Below are 24,368 nucleotides of genomic sequence, written 5' to 3' on the forward strand. Positions count from 1 at the left end.
ATCTTTCGTACAGCTTTCTCATGTCCAAATTATTAGTTAAGATGTGATGTACCGCACTTTTTGGACTGCCTACTATGTCTGATAGCTCGCACACTTTCAGTCCACGATAATTCAGTACTGCTCTGTGAATTTTCACCCAGAGTAGAATCTAGTTTAGCTTTTATATTGGTTGGGCTAATGCCTTTTAAATAAAAATATCGTATCACATAACGATGTTTACAAACTCACTGGAAACGTTCACTATTGATTGACATGACCAAACTTGAAACATAATGCTGCATAGATTGTGTATTTTCTAATACAGTGGTATTTTTCAATTAACTATCGCTATTTCTTAGTCAGGCCAGGTACTTCTGGGACTATCCTCGTATATTTAACAACCTTGTTTATATATTAACTGATTTGCTTGGCCTGTACAATCGTTCTTTAGTATGACTCACTCTTCACAATTGCGGGATTCCACCATAGTTCGTGAAAACGTTCCTTGTATGCTCAAAAAAATTATCGGTGTTATTATTTTACACGTTTATTTACCGTTAGAATAGGACACGACATTTTTCTACACATATTCGAATGTAATAAAATGTTGACTGTATTGATACTTCCTATGTAACAATTTAATTGCGGTAGAGATCTCTTGAGAATAAATGTCACATACACGCAATGTCACTGTACTTAGTTCGTTCTTATAAATAAATAAAATGTATGCGGAAATACAGTCGGTTGAATAACCTCAATAACCTATTAAATCTTTTACCGCGCAACCGATTTAGAAGCACCTGCTTTTTTCAATAACCACATATTAGAAATGTCGGCGAAAGAATTTCCCAAAGAATTTGTATATTTGGTGAGCAATGATCCTGTCTTCGTAGCAATTGTATCAGAAAAAAAAATCTTTCAAACTAGAACTGCTAATATTAATTATTATTGGCGTTACGGCCGATAATTTTTTACTTTATTGTTATTAATTTTTAACTAAACAAATTAATAGTCCTACATCCTGTTTAAACTTATTTGCTTCCCAGACATTTTACTTAAAGTGTGGCCTAGACTATATTCCGTTTTCCAGTAACCACCCTTTTTATGCTTATTTACTCTTCTTCTTCTTCATCGTACGTTAGGATATAATCCCGTGTTTGCATCAATGGTTGTCCAGTTTTCATACCATCTTGTAGGTGGTCGGGATGTATTCGGTGTTTCTTCCTTTGCAATCTTTGCCAATCTGTCATCTGACATTCTGTTCACGTGGTCTCTCCATTCCCTTCGCCGATTTCTCGCCCATCTCACTACATACTGGATGTTACATGTCTCCCTTATTTCATCATTTCTCTTGTGGTCAAATAATGTGTGTCCCGCTTACATCTTCTCTATAAAAGCATGTTAAAAGCTTTCGCTATTTGTTCAAACCTATACAGTAGCCTTTGTAACATACTATTTTTATTTCTTTGTTTCCCATTCGGTATCCTCTTCCAGCTTGCTTTACCTCGTTTAGAATCTCATCCATTATGATCTGAACAAGATCGGGCTGAGGCTGTCTCCTTGTCTGATACCGGCCGTCACAGCTTATTTTCAATAGTGCTAATTAGGAGTAAGTGACCCTTATAAAAAGTTATCTACCTGAAGGAATAATGCAGATGCAGCTGTAACCGCCCGCCCCCAATTACCCGCAATCCTATTAAATTATAAACCAAAAATTTTAAATTTTAAATCTAAAAGAAAATATGTATAATAGAAATAACTAAAAGAGTAAATAAAAACAAAAAATTACGGAAGATATTCTCAAACCTGGAAAGAACCGTTCTTTAGGTTGGAGTTTTTTTGCTAAAACTTTATCCTAATCCAGAGCAATGCCCCTCCACACCTGCTGTATGTACAGGATGTCGAAATTGCCGCTTTACATTGGCCAGTGCGTAGCCTCAAATCCTTTTGAGCATATATGGGATGTACTTAATTGAAAGCTCGGGCTATACATCACGAAATAGAAGAATATTTATCTGAAGGCACTTGTTCATTGGCGACAATTTTCTACCAGGGTCTATTTTATAGTTTTTACAATCCTTCTAATAAATATTAATAAAATAATTATGGAAAAAATGTCTTGTTCCTTTGTTAGGTCGCAAACTTTCCAAACTACCCTCGTATTATAGTTCTTCCATTATTTTTTTGTGCGAATGAAGAAACATTGTTATGGTTTTCAGCATTATTCATGATCACAATTATGATATCAATTATTGAAACGAAAACGAAAGCTAATTACAGTTGTTCATTTTTTCTTTTCCCACAATGTCTAATTAGAAAAAAAATATTTTATGGAAACAGTGAGTATAGTTGATATAGTCGTGAGAAAGTATATTTCATTTTCTTGAACAATTTTTTTCCTAATTCTTATTCGTTAACACAATATTTGCTTTCCAATTTATTAATCACCGAAGCCTCGGTCTTCTATTAAATGCTATATGCGGCGTCCGACCTGAGCGTAAACGTTACGATCGACGTCTGAACGCCACGCACGGCGTCAGCGGTCAATACATCTCATACGCGATTCCTCGTTCACAACCTTAGTCGACAAACAGTACTAGCGTGTAGTTTTGTGATATAAAATGAATATAAATTCGACACTTTTGGCGGCTCTTGTGCTTACTAGACAATCCGACTATTTTGCTCATTCTTTCCCAACAATTGTGTTTAAAAGTATTTTATTTTCATGTTCATTGTCACTTTTATTATATAATGCACAATAACATTGGACTGATTCAAATACGGCGTTTACGTTGCAATGGTTCGAAATAACTACAAACGCGGCGCAAAGCGTTTGAATGGCGCCTACGGTGTCCACACGCTGTACGCGCCGACGGCGTTTATAGGAGACCATAGCCTTAGTGCACGAAACCCATGGGCTCGACGGTCGTTAGCTTAAATTATATAAAAGGAGTACCAAGCATGGCCGAATTGTTGCGACGTTTCATAACCATGGATGAAACGTAGGTCCATCATTTCACACTTGAGACAAAAAAACAATCAAAACAATGGACTGAAAAAGGAGAAGCGGTTATAATGAAGGCAAAGGCCAGGCAAGGTTATGGCGTCAGTTTTTTGGAATACGCGTGGTATAATTTTCATTGAATATCTTGAAAAAAGAAAAACTATCAACGGCGAACTTATTACAACGTTTGAGCGAAGAAAGCAAGCAAAAACGGCCCCATTTGACTAAGAAGAAAGTGTTGTTTAATCAAGACAATGCACCAGGTCACACATCTTTTATTGCAGTGACCAATATTAATGAATTAAAATTTGAATTGCTACTTCATACACCCTATTGGCCAGTTTTATCCCTTTCGGATTATTTTCTGTTCCTTAACTTGAAAAAATGGCATTTAACTACTCCAGTTTAAATACGGGTGTCAAAAATAAAATGGAATGGAATTATTTTTTAAATATTTTAAATGTGTGGCCTGTTTTTCGAGTTTTATTATTATTATGAATTAAAACACCGATAGATACGCCTTTTGCAACATTTATTTTAAAAAAGTTGTACAAAACATCTATACAAAAAAATGAACGGTGCTTAAACTAAAACCATCCAATGAATTTCTAATAGCGTGTGTTACCGCCCCTCACTCTAATTACAGCTTCCATTCGTCTTGAAAGGTTTCTAAACAGGTTCCGGACGTATCCTTGCGGCATGTTTTTCCAGAAGTTTAAAACAACATTTTGAAGATCATCTAGTGTTCTTATTGGTGCAGGATGTTGCTGAATTTGCCATCCTAGAGGGTCCCAGACATGCTCTATTGGATTAAGGTCCGGGCTACGTGCAGGTCCATTCAGTGTGGGAATCTCGACCTCTTCTAAGTACTGCCGAACCACTCTAGCAGCGTGTGGACGAGCATTATCGTGCATTAGCACATAGTTGTTACCGATATGAGGCATATAGGGCACTACATGGGGTTCTAGGATATTGATTATGTCCGTGCGACCCTCGAAAGAAACCACCAAAGCTTTCAGTTTGACAAAAATTAGCCTGATCGTGCCGTTCATCACGTCGTCTATATACTGGTACACGTCTATCTGATGAATACAGACAAAATCTTGATTCATCCGTGAATAAAATATTGGATCAATCTTGAATATTCCAATTTGCGTGTTCTCGAGCAAATTCCAAACTTGCTATTCGATGTTCTCTGGTAAGACGTGAACCTCTAGCTGGCACTCTGGCTCGTATACCTGATTCTCTCAGCCTATTTCGAACTGTTTGTAGGCTTATTCGGACATTACGAGCAGCCAACAGATCTGTTTGCAGCCTTCGAGCGGTGGTATACCTAATTCTTAACGCCGTTAATCTCAAATAACGATCATCTACTACCGAAAATACCCTTCCGCGGCCTTGTTCGGGTCTTCTGGTTAGCTGCCCTGTTTCTTGGTAGCGAATAACAACTCTGGATATGGTGCTTTGTTGAACTCCAATTACCCCGGCGACGTATCTTTGACTGCGGCCATCTTCTATGAGCGCGGCTTCTTAATTCGTCACATGTCTTGTTAAACGTTGAGGCACATCCTTTATTAACAAAATAATTTTAAATTTTCACTTTACAATAACACAATACATATACAGATTGTCCCACAAAACTAAAATTAAAATTATCTTAAAATACCAGTGATGCGATAATTTTTGTAGTGTATAATCATACAATTTTATTGAGGAAAAACAGCTGATTTGGTACGGGCACGTGCAGATGTTGAGGGAGGAAAAACTACAAAAAAAAATACTGAAATGGATCCCCCAGGAAAACAGAAATGGAATATGGAGATACGAAGAGTGTAGTGGAAAGGAGTGGTAATTAGACATCGGATAACTTTGTAGGAAATTTGAGTCCGAACTTATATGTATAGATATTTATAAAACACGCAGAGGCAAATGAACTTCTAAAATAAAAATTTCGTTTTACAAGCCTAAATTTGATTTGGGCGCTCAATGTTATAAACAAGTATTGTTTAATTCGAATAAATAATTTTATATGTCTTTTATTTTCAATCGTTGAACCCACAAAATTTGAATAAAACCGTTCCTAATACCCACACCCAGTTTTCTCATTAATGGAATATTTAATTCAAAGGGAACACCCACGTGACGTAGGTGTTTGAAACGAAATGACAATTTATTGAATCGTTCCATATACATTCGCTTATTGAATCAATTCACATTTTTCATTCTCATATTTATATAATAATTATTTTAACAAGTACAAGAGTTTTGGTAAAAATTCTTAGTTACATAGTGCAATGGACCCTTATATTTTAGTTGATTAAAACATTTAATTTATGCAGTAATGTTGTGACATCTCTATTTTATTGAAACAGAATTGTTATCGTTACCAATTCCTAACTGGAACGAGGACATAATAATACTAACAACCTATATCATATGTTTTTTTATTTATATAAACAACTTTCAACGGGGGTTATATCTTAAATAATTTATTTATAAACATCCACTAAAATGTTTACTATTTTTCACTATCTCTGTGATATTAAATTATTTACTGATGCCTCGGCTGCTAGAGACTCGTTTATATACACTATCTCGCTTTCCAGAATGTTCTATTTGTCGTAAACAAATAAAAAGACCTTCTAAGAAATTGTTTCTATATTGACGGCCACAACATAATATAAACTGGATATAAAAATAATACAAAGAAGTTGCTGCCGTATGAAACCGTATAGAAATCAAAGAAATTCTATTAGCATAATATAACAGAACCGACTTCACGGTCTATATCAATGGACGAGTTCATTATATAAGAGAGACGTGTTTGATTACCACTCTCCGAATCATGAAAAAGTAAGAAGTTATTGTAAAAGGATTGCAGGATCGTAGTAATATATACTTATTTTTCTATAAATTTGCACCAATACCCTGCTTTTTGTACAACAGATACCAAATAAGTCACTAATCTTGAACATTACTTGGTTAGACGTAGCCTCCTTCATTTCGTCTCTTTCCACTTTGCTCGTAGCTTTAATATTTTATGAAGTAATCGCATTTGGTGGACGGCCAGGATGAAGTTCGTCTTTCCTTCGCTGAAAGAAAGATTAGGCAAAACATTTCACCAAAGACACATGACATTCATTTTGTTTTGGGCCTTTTTTTCCTATTATCATAAATAATAGCGCGAAAGTCATCTAGTTTACCAATCAATTTCACCATCTCATATACAGAACTCGTCGAGAACTAATTCCGGGTATAAACACAACCGATTTGAAAACTCTTTATGAGTTTATGAGTTAATATATGAGGTATGATGAAAATCGAACTCCCCCATGTGAACATTTCGTAGTTACATCTATGAATCTATTTATATAATGTGCAGATGGTGTTCTGCTGTATGCACCAGACTTATTTCGTGGAAAATTAGTCGTATATCTCGTTTTTAATTTTTTTTACTTTCGTCTGCGACATATTAAAAACAATATTTGTATTACGTAAGGTCTTGCAAAACATGTGTTACATACACACTGTTCTAAAAAAATAAATGACAAGGATCAAAAGGTTACGGTGTTTTTAATTGCCTTCTTCGGGTTATAAATATAAAATTATTAAAACTGTTATTAAGAAAAAATGCGTGTATTTCAAAACACGGTTAATTGACAAAACTATCAACTTCGTCAATAAATCTTTGCATACAAATTTCTAAGAATGACGATTTAACGAAGGTTCCTTCAATAAATGTTTGTGATGTCATGATTTGTATCTAATTTAACATACCAAATCTCGAACAAATAAAATAATCCAAAATGTTCTTTAGATATTGTCATTTTGTTATCGACAACTTTGACATGCTGCCATATTGGTACATATATACGAGGATGATCCCAGAAGTTTCTCGCCCAACAAAGAAAACACAACAATTTTGGAAAAATAATAACAATCATCAAGCTCTTCAAACTAGCCAATAACTGCGACCTCACCTCTTCATTGCTGAAAAATCTGAGCCCTTAATAAAGGTTTAAAAACAGAAAATAATCCCAAGGGGCTAAATCTAGCGAATAGAATGCATGAGGTAGCAATTTAAACTTTAATTAACCAATTCTGGCCATTGCAATAACGGATGTATGAACTGATGCATTGTCTTTTTAAATAACACTTTCTTCTTACCCAAATGCAGCCGTTTTTGTTTGATTTTTTCGCTCAAACGTTGCAAATTATCCCACGCGCATCCCAAAAAACCGACGCCATGATCTTGCCTACAGATTTAACGGCTTTTGCCTTCTTTAGAGCAGGTTCTCCCTTTTCACTCAATTGTTTTGATTATTTTTGTGTTTCGGGTGTAAAGTGATGAATCCAGGTTCCATTCATGGTTATGAAACGGGGCTTTATTTCTGTGAAACATTGCCAAAAAATCGATTGCAACAACTTCACATTTGTCAGCAAACGCGACATCCATCTTAAGCACAGCTTTCTCAAGGTCCAAATTTTCAGTTAATATGCAATGTACCGCACTTTTTGTAATGTCTACTATGTCTAATAGCTCGCGCACTTTCAGTCCACGATCATCCAGTAGCGCTTTATGGACTTTCTTAAAAATGCCTAGAGTCGACCACTGCGATACTGGTCCTCGCAGGTCATACGGCTTCGTTTAAACTCCGCTATCCACTATTTTATTTTAATTAATTGTGTTGACATTTCAAATGTCAATAACAATTATGGAATGTCGCCCAATCGTGCAGTAAATACAGTTGAGAAGTAGTTTGCTAAGTTTGAACGAAGCGGAATGAGCACCGAGGACAATGGACGCCCCCAAGTGGCGTGTTAGGTACATCGTGAATGAATATATGGGTATGCGAAAGCTCTGTTCAAAATGGGTGCCGCGCGAACTCAATCGACCAACGAATTGATGATTCTGAGCAGTGCTTTAAGTCGTTCAATTATAATAACAGTTGGACGAGTGGATTACACTCCAAGGCGTGGAAAGACACGAAAGTCGGTTATGGCATCAATATTTTGGTGTATAATCATTCATCGACTATCTTGAAAAGGGAAAAATCAGCGACTATTACATTGGTATTATTGGAGAGTTTTAAGAACGAAATCGCGGAAAACGGCCCTATTTGAAGAAGAAGGAAATGCTGTTGCACGTTGTCACAAATCAACGATGTCAAAATTGCATGAATCGTGTCTCGAATTGCTTCCGCATCCATAGTATTCTCCAGATCTATCCCCCCAGCGACTTCTGCCAGTTTTCAGACCTTAAAAGGATGCTTGCTGGACAGAAATTTTGTTCCAAAACTGAAGCCTATTTAGAGGCTGAAAACAAATCGTACTATAAAGATTATGACCTCTACTGTATTGTCCACAAAGGCATCTGCATTGAATAATAAATTCTAATTTGCTAGCCTAAGACTTTTAATTAAAAATATAATGATTCCTCTTTATTTCAATTTCCTGATTTGTATTCTGTATTGAGGTTAAAACGAATGTCTCATCTGAAATACCAACAGCAAATCGCAGATCGCCATCGCAAATCGAGAATAACAGCAAAACGAAATAAACATATCGGTCGGTAAAATAGGAATGCGTTCAGAAATACAACACGAGATTCCAAAGTAACTCTCTGAAACAATTTTCTCAAGTCGACAAAACCATTATACGACAAACTACTATCGATATTAAATTTATTTTCGTTCTTACAAAAAGTATAAAACGGTTCAAGATTTCAGTTATTCAAAACGTGTCTCATTTGTTTCTGAAATAACGTCTTTTATATATACAGGGTTCGATCAATATAATAAAAAGTATGTTTCATCCAAGAATGTTTATTATATTATGGTTTTCTTGTGTGAAAGTTTTACACGCAATTTATGGTACGTAAAAACGAAATTTATTAGTAAATTTATAACACAGACTAAAAAAAATTTTATGCAAAACAAAAAGTTTGAACGTTATTGTCATTTTCACGGATACTGTTCCAAGAAATTGATGGTGAGATTAATTATTCTCCTACAACTTTTTAGCATACTCTACGTCCTTTGTGGTTTTTATTCAACAGAATAGACGTAAGGCAACTTATAATGGACTACATATTCACCAACATATTTAACAGCCATGTAATTTGACTGTGAGTCACTATGTGATATGGATTAGTTGGAGCTCAGTTCTTGATTCCTGGAAATACTGTGGGATTTCAGTAACTGCCAGCAAATTATTAATTTCACTTTCTTCTGTCACTGATGTTTTGAATCGTTCATGCTAATTAACTGAACCCGTGCGATTCATCAATTTTTCAAGCCTTCATTTGTAAGTTGCCGCCTTTCAGGAAAACGTTCATGGTATAATCTTGATGATAGTAAAGCGTTTTTATTGCATTCTACCATTATCCAGATCATATCAATCATCAATCTGGTGAAAATCATTTTTGCCCTAATTCAAAGTCTGCAAACCCAACCGCTAAATCAAAAAACAATAATGTACATATTGTCATGTACATAATCAGTATTCTGCTCAAAATCTAGTAATTTCACGTATAGAGAATGCTCGATAAAAATAGAAGTATGTTGGTAGAACTTTTCAATAATCACATAAAATTCATTGTGATTTATTTGAAAAAACGTATTGGCATTTTTATTCATCCTGTATAAGATTCAATGAATATTAACGAAATGAATAATTTTCCAGAATTTTTACTTCTAATCGAATGCTTTGGCCGTAACAGATCTTCATTTTCGAATGTCTCTTACATTGTACAGGGTATTATACATAACTTTTTAAATTCCCCATAGAATACATAGCGGTTCTATATTATTGTTATCAAGAAATCAAGCTGACTTTGCAAAAAATGATTTCTCAAAAACCCCACCTTGCGCGAATTTTGGATATGTTTTTCAGAAACTCCTGACTCGCCTTTTTGCCAAACAAATTCCCGTTCGGAAAATACGGCTCCCCAACGAAAATGTCGGTTTTGACCTATTCAAGTTATGTATATCACTCCCAGCGCTTATAATATACAGTGCTTTTCAGATAAAAGTATCCACCTTTAATAACATTTGTAATACTGGTATTTAGAAAAAATCCAAAAACACGTCAATTTATGTTGGAAGGGGCAAGCATTATGGCTTATTTAAACTTACTGGAAAAGCCACCCCCTCACCCCTAGCAGCATCCCCTTTATTTTTTTAAATTACTTTTCATATTTTTTATGTAAAATTTGGATACTCCTCTTTGAGCTGATTTCAAAAATGTATAATACTTGTAGGTTAAAGTGGTTAGTTTATGAGATAAACAATTTTTCTTTTAAGAGCACAAATTTTACTTATTATTTACTTTCACCTTATTTGCCTGTACTAAAATGGGTTGTACAACAGTTCAAACTCTTTAATCTTTTTAACTGTGCTATTTATTCTACTTAAAAAATCCAAACAACAAAAAACTCTACTTTTTATTAAAGTTTGACATTCTCAACTAGAATTTGTAGTCACTATTGATAGTGTAATTTGATACATTATTTATTTTGTTTCTCTGAAATGGTTTACTCTTTGCAAGAAAGAATTGAAATTGTAGGTTTATACTACCAAAATAATAATTGTGCAAGAGCTGCTGCTAGAATATTTAACGAATTACATGACGGAAGACATGCAACTCATAAGTATGTAATTCAATTGATGGAGAAATTTACCACAACAGGGTCTGTGGCAAGTCAGCTTAGAGGCTCAACAACCCCAATCGTTGTCAACAATAAGTAGAGCGATCGGTGTTTCATCTTCTACAGTTTTCCGAGTTCTACATAAATTCAAGTACCACCCATACAAAGTTAAGTTGATGCACGAGTTGAATGAAGATGATTTTGATCGTCGTCTAGAGTTTTGCGAATCAATGACGCAAATTATCAATAACAATCCACAATTGTTAAACAATATTTGCTTTTCTGATGAATGCTCATGGTCATTAAATGGCTTAATAAGTAGGCATAATTGTAGATATTGGGCTGAAAGTGATCCACATATTATGCGTGAATTCCATACACAACATCCCCAAAAGTTAAACGTTTGGTGTGGTATCCTAGGTGACCACATTGTCGGACCTTTCTTCATCAATGGAAATTTAAATGGTGAATCATATCTTGAGTTACTCAGGGAAGGGGTTGACCCACGTATTACAACAATAATAGAAAATGATAACCTTTCCGAAGATTTACTGGTATTTCAACAAGACGGAGCTCCCCCACACTATGCTATGCCTGTCCGACAATTTTTAAACGAAACATTCCCCGCTCGTTGTATAGGTAGAAGGGGGCAGATGATGGAGTGGCCACCTAGGTCACCGGATTTAACACCCCTAGACTTCTTTTTATGGGGGTATTTAAAAACAAAAGTTTATGCTACCCAACCAGAATCTCTGGATGATTTACGAGAGAGGATAGAAAATGAATGTCGACAATAAAATCCAGCCGTATTAAGCAATGTCAGAGAGGCATTTCAAAATAGATTATACCATTGTATGGAAGTGAATGATACTCATTTTGAACACTTATTGTAACTTCATAATAAATAGCACAGTTAAAAAGATTAAAGAGTTTGAACTGTTGTACAACCCATTTTAGTACAGGCAAATAAGGTGAAAGTAAATAATCTCATTATACATTTTTGAAATCAGCTCAAAGAGGAGTATCCAAATTTTAGATAAAAAATATGAAAAGTAATTTAAAAAAATAAAGGGGATGCTGCTAGGGGTGAGGGGGTGGCTTTTCCAGTAAGTTTAAATAAGCCATAATGCTTGCCCGTTCCAACATAAATTGACGTGTTTTTGGATTTTTTCTAAATACCAGTATTACAAAAGTTATTAAAGGTGGATACTTTTATCTGAAAAGCACTGTATACAACTCCATAGTATTCTACGTGAAAAAATACATGGAAAACACATTTCATTCTATTATTTCTTTTTTTTATTAATTCTTTGCAAAATAAATGATCGAAAATATAAATTATTACAAGCTTTGGAAATAATGTGAAAATATATAGGATGTTTCATTTAAAAAAAATGAAACTTTGATATGGTACAGCATTCTGGAACGTTAATGATGGCTTTAACCGCTTAAATTTTCAAATTGATGTCTCGAAGGACAAAGAAGGCGTCTTTTCATAAGACCAATTTTATTTTTTAATGCATTTTATGTTGAAATTATGTTAATTAACCGTACTCGTTACAGATCCGATAATATGACAAGTTAACAATGGACGAAGTGGATTCTTCACTAGCACAAATCGATCCTCCTCCCGCAGAAGAAAACCAAGTTTCTTCTAACGAAACCAACATTTTCAACGATAGCGGAGGCGAAATCGAAGCAGACAGCACAATTCACGCTTTCAACATTTCAAATATCACAGTAATAGAAAATCCTAAAATAAAAAAATCCTCGCAATGCGAAGGCAGCGATAGCGGAGTCGAAGTAATCGAAAATGTGGATAATACAGAAAACGGCGCTTACAGACGCAATTTAAGTACCGTATCTCAAGATGCACGATCTTGTGATTCTTCAATAATTAGTTGTTATTCTAACTACGACGAAGCGTACAATTTACTCGTAAGAAAAAATTCAACTTTACTCGAAGATTATCGTCGACACGACGACGTTACCAGCGAAAACGGAAGCGAAAGTTCATCGCTCAGTGGATCAAACATTAGAACAAATAGAAGAACTTCGATAAATAATAGTAAAAAGAAAAATACCGCGACCGATACAAGAACCAAATCGTCTACAAGAAATAATAGATCTAGTTGTAAACCTCCCGTTACACCTAGGACTTCAACAGGACCAGCGCGAATCAAATCTATCGATAGATTACAAGCCAAATCCTCTCCAAGCACAAAATCTAATCAGAGGACCAAAAATACTCCTAATAATTTAGATATTAATAAACGATTGTCTCCAGCTACGGTACGTAGTCCTTCCGGAAGCAGAACACCGACAACTACAGTTGCCGATGATGGACGGTGGCCGTCTATCAACAGTAAACCAGCGCCTCTTATGTCAAGATCATTAAAAGGAACCATAGATTGCACGAAACATAAAATGACCCCTTTAGATACAAAAACTATAGAAAAATACGCAACACTTCCTAGACAGAAAAAAGGTAACGACAATAATAAAGAAACTAAAAAACCTGCTAGTAGAGAGAACACTCTTCATCGTTTGGCAGTTACTAAACAGAGAGATAGTACATCGAAATTAATAAACAGTTCAGCGTACATCCCGAAATGTAAAATCAAAACTAGAATATACCATGAAAATAGCGTTCAAACGGCTTTAACTAATACAGATATTGAAAACGCTTTGGCGGGAATAACGATTAAACCTAAAGATCCTCAAGACACTGAAACGAGCGATAAGGATGTTCAAGTCGATCTAATGTTGGCGGATATGGAAACGTTACATGACAGATTAGGAAAGTTGACTGAAAAATACGAAACATTACAAAAAGACTACAAATTGCAGACTGAAAAACTCAAAGAGACTGAAGATAAATTAAGAGAAGAAAGTATAGAAAAGCAGGGTTTGAAAGAAGAACTGCTTAATAATTCTCAGCGGGTGATGGCCATATTAGGGGGAGAAACGGAAGGTAAGTTTTGATTTGATAATAATTTTCGCTGTATTATTAATATAGATTACGAGGGTTACGTAATGCGGTCCCTCCCGTTTAATTTCATAGCTGTTTAATCTTGCACCCATTAAAGGTAGTCTTATGGTGAGGAGGTAGAATGCATGGGTGTAATGGCGGGTATTTTTAGTGATACCCATAAAAAAACCATAGCTACCTACCTAAGACATAAATAAAACATTACAATATGACTGTGAACCGTTTGTAAGCATCCCTTAAAATCAGTAAAATTCCTGTCATGGATTGCCACATACATTTTGATGCAAAATGTATGTAGGTTGCTAATTAAGTTTTGAGATACGGCAACACCGATGTTAATATGTAAAATCTGACATTGCCGTGATGAAGATGGTGACATTTTTAATGGTGAACATTCAACTTGGTCAAAACATGGAAAAAAAACATTTTCGTTCGATGATTTTCTATGAATTTCGACTTGGATTAAACCAACAGTAGTGAGTCGACTTTTAGTGATTAAGCACCATCTCGAGCAACCGTGTGTCCGAATTCAATCGTGGTCGCACTTCACTAAAGGATGAATTTCGTCAAGCTAGTCTAAAATCGGCTGTTATGCCAGAAAACATCGATGCTATGCGTAATCGGACATTGCAAGATCGTCATGTAACATACCGTTAGATACCGTATAATTCAACAATCGCTCAAAATAAATCTCGTGTCGATTAGTGTAAAAAATGCTTAGAAAATTCGGTCGCGATGTTTCAAAAGACATCTACTAAACAACAATCTTTCAACGAGTCAAATACAACAAAATTTGTTTGCACACGAAGCACTTTGAAGCAAATTAAAGGTCAATTCTGAATGGTACACCAGCATTTGTTTGAAAAAATCATGACCTACTGCAGAAGACGAATAATTCTTCACCGGACAATGCGAGTTGTCACACATCAATTCAAACAGAAATGTTTTTGAACAGTCGAAACATCGAATTGATGGCTCAACCGCCGCACAATCCTTGTTTGGCTCCCAATGATTTTTTCTTATTCCCGCAGATCAAAAATAAATTGCAAGGTCAACGTTTTTCCACACCTGAAAAGCGATTGATTGATTGTTGACAATTGGTTCAAATGTATTAACTAATGGAGAATATTTTGAAAAACCATAAAGTCCTATCCAATTATGAATTTTTATTTTCTCAAGTAGCAACTTTGAGTCCAACGATTGTCCTCCGAATATGAAATCCATTGTCAATGTTTCAACATGCGCAGTTCAATTTGCAGATAAAGATCAAATTATTTTTTTTTAATTATAATAACATTTATATGAGCTACATAAACAAACCTACTTGAAGAAAAAAATATACTTAACAAAATTAATTACATAGGAAGTTATAAGTGTTCTATATTCAAATAATGACATAAACCAACCACAAAGTATGGCGGAATGTATCATCCTTATCTCTTTATCACTTTTATCAAACTTGCTTAAATAAAAAATTTATAATAATCCAATATTAGTAAATTTATAGATCAAATTATTATTAATAGCTAGATCTGAATATATTTTATTATATTGTTTAATCTCTATGTATCTGATAATAAACTGAGTATCATAAAGATTAAAGTATATGCGACTTTAGAAACAAAGAAATATTGATAAAGTTTTTGAAATACCTAATTAAATTATATCGCAGCCAAAAACCACTGTCAGAATTAGACTAATTCATAATTTATAGTAGAAGCAGACTTATTTGGATTAAAAATTTTTAACCAATAAAAAATTGTTTAACCTCTACTCTGAGGCAGTATTCAGCGAAGCCCTCGAGAATACAATTACGTTACGCAGATGATACCATGGTAGTAGCCAGTAGCCTACCAAAACTTCAAGCAATTCGGCTTTTATATGAATACGTCCAAGACCAAACTATTGGTATTCTCAAAAATACAAAGAAACGCCACCCAAAGACTCCATGGAGAGGACATTGAACAAGTGTCATTTCTAAGATACCTGGACACGCTCGTCAACCAGCAATGCGACTCAAAACTCGAAATCAGTTCAAGAATTGAGCAAGCGTGGAAAACTCTAAACAACACGAAGACATTCCTGGCAAACCGCAACGTCAGCCTGGAACTCCGGACCAGAATGCTTCGCTGTTACATCTTTCCTGTTCGGATGCGAAAGTTTGACTATGGATGCGGCCACGGAGAAGAAAATTGATGCGTTTGAAATGTACGCCTACAGCCGATTGCTGCGAATATCTTGGACGGAACATAAGACAACCATAGAGGTCCTACAGCAAAAGACTGGTGCAGATGGCTCAAACGGACGTCCACAGAAATTTTCAGAGCTACGGTTTCTCGTGCGACAATAGCCATTTGGATCGCCCACCTCCGTAGGGAGACGGCGTCGTAAGGATAAAAAAATGTAAAATATTTATTATATTTCTTTACGAGGGGTGGCTATTAATTAACGAGATTAATGCTGCGACGGATAAAGTACAGTCAGCTGTTTAGTCTGAAGCCTTATCTTTCAAATGCGCCGTTTCTGTAGACAAACCATTGTAGCCGGGGCTTCCTTTTCTATAGGGGCTGTTTTCCCGTAAAAATATTGTAACGAACTGTGAAATTTTACATGAAACTGCAATTGAAACTTATATTTTATTGAAACAAGTGTTTGTCGCGTCCACGTCAAATTTGCTTCAACAGGAACAAGATTTGAGTCTATTGAAGCTGTGAAAGGAAAAGCGGCGCGCGTCCTGAAGAAATTAACAGAAAAATAAATCCTACACTATTTCGAATAAAGGAAGATTCGCATGGAGCAATATAGAAGCACATCGTATATTTCTTAAATAAAAAATGCTGATGGTCTTTCATAGCTTATTGATTTTCTAGTACCAGTCCTAATGTTGGTAGTACCAGCATTTTTAAAGGAACTTGATTTTCACGGAGGGGAACGTCCTTTCATTTCAATTTTCATTACAGAATTAAATACTGGTCCCAATGATAGTCTTCTAGTCCTTGAAACCAAATTTCAAAATGTAGGTCAAGTAGTTATTCAACAAGAAGAGGAAATATCGAAATTGAATGCATTATGTAGAACGCTGCAAATGGAATTAGATAAAAACATGGCCGTACAAAAAGCGCTGGTACAACAGCAACAAGATTTGGAATTAGAAAGTTTGGAATTACAAGATTTTATGCAAGCGGAAAAATTAACACTGCAAGACGCTTTGAAAGAATCCGAAGCCGAAGTGAAACGACAAAATCTAATCATACAAGCCAAAAAAAACGAAATAATGACTAAACAAGAAGAAATTAACCGACTGGTGAGTTAATACGAATAATTCTTTTAATAATTTAACAATAAAAAAGCTGAACAAATAAATGTTTCGTTGCAGACCAAACAAAACGAACAAAAAAGACAAGAAAATGTAAGTTTACAAGCTAGACTAGGAGTATTGGAATCTAAAAGTAGAGAACTTTTAGTACATCAGGGAAGCTCGGTGTCTGGTGCGGCTGTAGCCTTGTCAGCTCTAATAGGAAGACTGGATGGACTTGTTGAAGAACTGGTAGTAGCTTACAGCATTTCTGATCAAGAACTAGAGGTAAGTAATATAATCTATTTATTCTAAATCAACTGTTTTATTTGCTACTAAGATTTTAATTAATTAAAAATAAGAAATATCCACAAACTTAGGGGATGTATCCAAAAAGGGAATGAAGAAAATTTAAAGCTTCTATATTATATATAGAAATTTTTTTAAAAAGTTTGTTTAGCTTAAAAAATATTTGTGTCGTAGCTAAATATTTGATACCTATCAAAACTACTAAAATTTGAGATAAAAAAAACAAATTTCAACCCTTTAATAACATTTCTTGAATTTGATTCCGTTTCAAAAATTTTTATAATTGATTGTTTTTTTAATACTTCATGGTTTGTTATTGCGATTTTATTTTTTTATCGTATTGATAACCTTTTAATCTATTATCTAAATTCTGAGATGTATGTCCTATCTTCAAAATAATTAGGTTCTTGATACTTCTTTTGTTGTTGGTGTTTTAGACTTTTACAATTAAACTATAAATATTTAGTGGCTCTAACCCTAATAACAGCTTCTAATCGTTTTTTTTTTTGTGAATCGAGTAAGTTTTTTACTCGATCTTGTTCGATGTTATTTCATTTTTCAATGAGCGTTGTTTTGAGGTCTGATTCCGAGCATTTCTCTTAAGTTCATCCCATGAATGCTCCAAGTCCGGGCTACACATTGGCCAATTCATAGCGGCACATTCTATAAATACTTACGTACGCAACCTGCAGTATGTGGATGGGCATTATCCTGCATTAGGATAAAGTTTCCCCGATTCACCGTCAATAAAAACCAACTCGGTGTTTGCTTCCATTGAAATGCCTGCGTTAACCATCCAGGAACCTCCTCTAAAAGTCACGTTTTCTTCCATGCAACACTGCGTGAATCTTTCTGCGGGTTTTCTGTAGATTACTCCTCTTCTATCGATAGTCTGCTTTCGTCTGAGACGAGAACGGAGCTCCATTGTTCATCAGTTCAACTAACGTATTCTCTGGCAAATCCTAGACAGGCTGCTCGGTGGACAGGGGTCGATTTAGGGCCAGTAGCTGACCTTTTTGGCTTAATATTAGCTGCCTTAAGTCTTCTTCTGGCTACAAACCACTTCTCGTCTTTTTTTGAGCTACTGTTGGACTTGAACACCAATAAAGTTCCGATTTATCAGCAATGTGCTGACATCTCTTTCGGATGTACACATTTTTATTCCAGATTAGTTGAAAATTATCAGTCTCTTGTAACAGCGCAATGGCCTCGCTGACTCTGGTTTTGGAGCAATAGGGTGACACTTGAGCTGCTTTGTCATTTTTTTTGTCCACTTTCTGGAGGAATCTTGTTTGTTGTTCATGAAAATGGTGGGTCAGGTAGATAACCTTTTATAAGGGTCGGTTACCCCTACTTAGCTCTATTGTAAATAAGCATAAAAAGGGTGGTTACCGATCTTAACGTATTGTTGAACTGTGCGAGCAGCAAATTCGTTTCCAATATTTCGCCGGCGATTGCAGTGGTGTTTTTTTTGTTCACGAGTGTAGTTCAATTAGCTAAGTTTTTTTTTTACTTTGAAAGAATTCCTATTTTTTCACTTCTTATTTGACTAATAGATTGATCCGGGATATAAATTGGTCCTGCTTTTTTTACCAAAGCGACATCTTTCTATATGACGGATTGGAACTGGAATTTGTGGCGACCACGCATTTAAAAATTTTTGATGACTGACCGATATCTGAACCAGAAAATCCCAAGTAACCTACTTAATGTCCAAAGCAAACATTAAAATTAATCCTCCCCAATATACCTGACTTTGGAAAAAACTTTCTTCCTGCTCTTTGTTACTTAACTTAACGAACCCAGGCGAGGCGTTTGGAATCGTAGATTCATTCTGTGAAGCGATCAGATTTGTAAATGTAATGGCTCCGAAACAAAATAATTCATTGGAACGTTTTCAAATTGTTAGTCGAACGTCACTAAAACAGATACTGTATTTAAACTATAAGCAGAAGCCTCTTTTTTCTGGTCTCTTATTGTTCAAACTTCTAACCAAAGTTTGCGTATTGAGATTTTTCTTTAGATTAGATACGAGTAAACCAAATGTCATCATATGTTATTAATTCAATTAGTTTGTATGATAACCCTTCTAGCTCGTTATTTCGATATATAAGTCATTGTTGACGTTTTCTGAAAAAACCAAAAAGTGTGTTTTGTGATTCACGCAAAATAAGTTTTACAGATTATCTTATTTCACTGTCGATTTGTTTAAATGATGTTTAGTTTACTTCGTGTTGTTTTTAAATAAACTTCAATATGGTAATAACCTCGTAAAATTAGATTTTCTAATTAACTCATCATTAGACTAGCTCGATATTTAACCTTCGTTACTATAAACAGCGATTCCCAACTTGACTTAAATCAAACTAAACATAAAAAATAAACATTAAGAGTGACCTAATGGGAAGGATAAATGTCAAGTTCACTCCAGAAATAGAATGTAAAAATGTATAACCTTATTCGGTCTCCATTGTCATATTTCACATTCAGTTGATTCGAGAGTCAAGACAGGAAGATTGATTACTTTTATTGTTGATAAAATACAGTTTTTTTTTAAATAATAAATGTCAGGAAGAGAGAAATGACCTTTCAGCTAATAGTTATTTACTACTACATAAATATCGCTCAAAATTACACTTGAGAAATGTTTGCTGGATAAGGAATCGAAATATTTTTAATTAAAAAATGTAAATAAACATTTATTTGGATATTTGCCATAAATTTTTCACCACCGAGCCATTTTTTCAAATCTGGGAATCAGAAAATAATCCGAGGGGGCTAAATCTGGCAAATACGGTGCATGAAATAGCAATTCAAACTTTAATTCATTAATTTTGGCCCTTGCAATAACGTATGAGTCGGCGCATTGTCTTGATAAAACAACACGTTCTTCTTTCTAAATGCGGCCGTTTTTGCTTAATTTCTTCGCTCAAACGTTGCATTAAGTTCGCATATTACTCGCCGATGATTCTTTTTCCTTTAACAAGATAATCAATGAAAATTGTCCCACGCACATCCCAAAAACCGACGCCATGACCTCGTGCGCAAAAGGAAAGGTCTTTGCCTCCTTTCAGTGCATTCTTCTGATTGTTCTTTTGTCTCAAGTGTGATGGACTCACGATCCATCCATGGTTATGAAGAAATTCAGATTTATTTCTGTGAAACACTCGATGGAAACATCTTCAGGACGCTGTTTTTGTTCTATTGTGAGCAAACGCGGCACCCACAGCTTCCTCATGACCAAATTTTCAGTTAATATGCGATGTACCGCACTTCTTGGAATGCCCACTATGTTTGCTAGCTCGCGCACTTTCAGTCGAAATTCATGCAATACGTCTTTATGGATTATCTTCAATATTTCTTGAGTCGTCACCTCATTTGGTCGATGCTGGTCTTCGAAGATCATACGGCCTCGTTTAAACTCTGCTATCCAATATTTCACATTTGATAACGAAGGAGTAGTCTAACCCAGAGTGGAATCTAGTTCAGCTTTTATATTGGTTGGGTTAAGGCTATGGTATCAACAAATGTTCGATGGACCCCATTGAGATGTCTTTATTGTTCACATGACATCACTTTACCTTTTTTGTTTGGGGTTTCACATTTGTGAATGTTTTGTCGCGTGAATGGATACTACAAAAAATTTTCACAGACTCGCAATAACCATGTCAATTTCTCTATAAATGATTATTGTTTGTTGACATTTATACCTTGAGGGTGGTTATAGGCTGCATCTTTGGGGGTGAGAGAAATAATCATAAGTTACAGAAAGCACAACCTGATTTGATATATTGTAATGCTTTACTTATTTATTTGAACAGTTTTTAAAGGTGGGATGAATTTATACACACGGTGTTTCTTACTTACTTTATTTATACACTTACACTAGTTACACTAAACTATGCACTAAACACTAAATTACTCGCCGTGCACTAAATTATCCGCTAAGAATTAACTATTCTCAACTTAAATTTCAAAGTTCACGTTTTAATATTTTTATGACTTGAATTGCTAATAAACAAACTTCTATTTATACACAATGGATTCTCGATAATTTTGTTCTAGAATGTAAACAAACAAAAAAGGCCTACCTAGAAATTGAATCTATAAAAACGGACATTACATACTGTAAATAGGTTATGAAAAACAAAAGATTTTCCGCTTCAGGGTACCGGCTTAACGGTCCTTGTCGTGGACGAGTTCGTAACAATATAATAGTATTTGAAAAACATAAATATTTTGGTCTTTATGAAAATATGACATGATGGATTGCATAGTTATATTAATCAATAATTTACTTATAATACGAATGTCAAATAAAAATCTGTTTTAACCACAATAAATAATTTTATCGGGGTTGTATCTCAAAAATAAGCAGCAACTACTGATTAAATAATCCGTAGTTGCATTAATATAGAATTTCACTCAAATTTTCAGGTCTCTTTCTATCTTTTATAATTTTCTCGTTCCGTATGTATGTGAACAATTTCCAAAAATTTCTTGTATTTGAATCTATTTCAAATTTTTTGTTCATCGATAATTTTTTATAATATTTCATGATTTGTTAATATGGTATTATTTCTTTAATATATTGATGACCTTTTAACCTATGTTCCTAAGTATTGAGATGTTTGTCCTATGTAAATAGCATCCCAATGATACCAATTGATCAGTAAATGTGATCCACGACTCACAAGATATAAGCTCTTTCAGTACTTCTACAGTGAAAACGAAATATAGAAAAACCGGGAGGCAGTAAATAAACTTCTTTTTAGACGTCAAAATGAAATTAAGAGGTTGCAGTGGGCTAAAATACATAAAAATTGGATGCAGGAATAGTAGGAGAGAGTTTTCTGTAGTGATGAAACAAAGTTTGAGGTTTTTGGGTCTAAGAGGAGAGTGTTTGTGCGCAGGTCAAAGGAATGACGAAAGTTTTAAAAATATGTAGTTCTGGTTAACAGAAAATTTATTACCCAGCTTGCCAACGATCCCGAGCATTTCTCGAAGCTTTTGCAAACATTATTTGAAAAAAGTTGAATAAGAAAGTAATGGTTTGGCCGTTATAATCGCCCGACCTCGACTCGATTGAATTGTTGTGGGAAAAAGTCGACAAGGAAGTTAGAAAGCATTGCCCTACATCCATTTCTAATTCTTAACATATCCTGAGAAACGAATGGAACCAAATAGACGACGATTTTTTGTCGAAATGGTTTGTAAAGTTTTAAATATTGTTGTGCTGAAATTCATTCTAAAAATATACATAAAATACAATTATTAAAAACAGATTTTTCAATAAAAAATTAATTGTTCGATGTAACTTAATGAAATAATCTCCTTTATACAAATTTTCATGTCATAAACTCAGTTTCTCGTGGAAAACCCTTTACAAAATGAATTAACCAATAAATTAGTTACATATATAAAATAATTTCGTTAATTTTTGATATTCATCCGCAGTTGGTGCAATTAGTTTTAAAACATTCGCTTTACATCATACATTATATAATTTTTTTACGGAATTTTAATTGTTTTAAACTCAGGTTCAAGGATGTACCAACTATCATCATTCAACGGAACACTAATTAATTAAGAATTGAATGAAAGTTATCCGATAGCACAGATTCTTCTATATACGGGGTTCATTTGTAACTTTAAACATCGTTAAATCTTTATCTTCAGCTTTACTGTTTTCTTCATAAACACTTGGTGAAGAATTAATGCGCTGCAATGAATTATTCCTGGAGGAATTGATTTTAAATCTTAAACGAGAGACAACGCAAAGTTGTATTCGGATTCGGTTTCACCACTTTTTTGTCTTTATTCATCCTCTCGTCCATCCTTTGTAATCATTTTATTCTCTTCCCATGCCTTCATCCAATTCTCTGCTTTTTTGGTCCCATATTATGTAACTATTTTGAATTATAAAAAACTTCCAATTATGCCATGAGGATACGAGTGAGCATCCACGTCATCTCACATTCGTGTCTCGTTACGGACTGAAGTGGGGCGTTTATACGCGACAGTACAAAATGGCGTCCACGGCGCTATTCGCAGCGATCTAGTTGCTCGTCGCGCGGCGTGATCGTTGTGCAATCCGCTAGTATGATAAGGCCCTTAGGTTCCCATTTTTTTTTTTTGGTTATTATGTTTGTGTCACTTTATTTTAAAGATTACAATTGGTGTATATTGAAAAAATTAGACATACATACATAAAGAAACTAATCCTAACAAATTTTCTATTCTAATAAATAAGTTTTTCTTATCGGGATAATCTTCTTTGAGAGTCTTTATAATTTTCACTAATAAACCGTTAGTCGATTTAGCTTTTTGGAATTCGTAAGCCAAATCTTGTTGTTTATAAATAACGTAGGGTTTCCGTTTTTTAATTATTTGTTTATACATGTAAGCTTTCCTTTGATTCAAAACCAACAATTCGAACTTGAACTCTCTGTTCATTTTCGTTTCTTCCAAATCGGCTTCACAACCTGAAATTTTTCTTTTGCAAAAAGTGATCTGCTCTTGGAAATGTTGGATTTTTTTGAACATCTTTTGTTTTTTCTTTTCTTGTAATTCTATTTTCTTTTTTGTCGCCGCTACATCGTTTCTAGTTTGCTTTAATTGGTTTTTTATATTGTCTAGTTTTCTAGCGAAGTCCATCCTTATTTTTTCACCCGGATCAGATCTCTGAAATAAATATTTATGTATAAAGAACATGATATTTCCGAACGTAACCTCAAAAAGTCACAAACGTTACTTTGGGACGTTTCTTAGTGTTTTGATTTTGTTTCAGAGAAGCATAGTTTTGATTTAGAGGCAAAGAGTTCAGAAGTTGTTAATAGATGCAATAAAAAAAATAGCCATCATTAATTAACATTTATACAGACACATTAAGATGCTTCAAAAAAATTACTTTGCCAAAGATGAACCCTGTAGCTCTACTCTAAGGGGTCGGTATTTTTATTTTAATTTCCCATTTGATTAAGATGAGAAAATTCCCATACATTCAATATTGCATGAATATTTGACTGGATACTACATAATTTGACAATCCCTCAATATAAGCTCGTGTCGATTGGTGCAAAAAAAAAATTAAATCGCGGTGCTTCAAAAGACGTCTATTAGATCATAAAAATCAATTGTA

General features: G+C 34.5%; 2 protein-coding genes across 2 annotated transcripts in view; both read left to right on the forward strand.

Annotated features, from left to right (window-relative positions):
* LOC130450384 (protein phosphatase 1 regulatory subunit 14C) overlaps nt 1-24,368 on the forward strand; it is a 321,652-nt gene that overhangs the window by 248,155 nt on the left and 49,129 nt on the right. The window lies entirely within an intron of this gene.
* Nucleotides 1-24,368, forward strand: part of LOC130450298 (coiled-coil domain-containing protein 18) — a 64,286-nt gene that overhangs the window by 21,187 nt on the left and 18,731 nt on the right. Inside the window, exons 2-4 of the mRNA XM_056788630.1 lie at nt 12,195-13,605; nt 16,584-16,927; nt 17,000-17,206. Of these exons, the coding sequence (XP_056644608.1) occupies nt 12,219-13,605; nt 16,584-16,927; nt 17,000-17,206 (1,938 nt within the window). The 5' untranslated portion in view covers nt 12,195-12,218. The remainder of the gene's footprint in view (nt 1-12,194; nt 13,606-16,583; nt 16,928-16,999; nt 17,207-24,368) is intronic.

The sequence above is a fragment of the Diorhabda sublineata genome, chromosome 1 (genome assembly GCF_026230105.1).
Source record: "Diorhabda sublineata isolate icDioSubl1.1 chromosome 1, icDioSubl1.1, whole genome shotgun sequence".
NCBI classification, from domain to species: Eukaryota; Metazoa; Arthropoda; class Insecta; order Coleoptera; family Chrysomelidae; genus Diorhabda; species Diorhabda sublineata.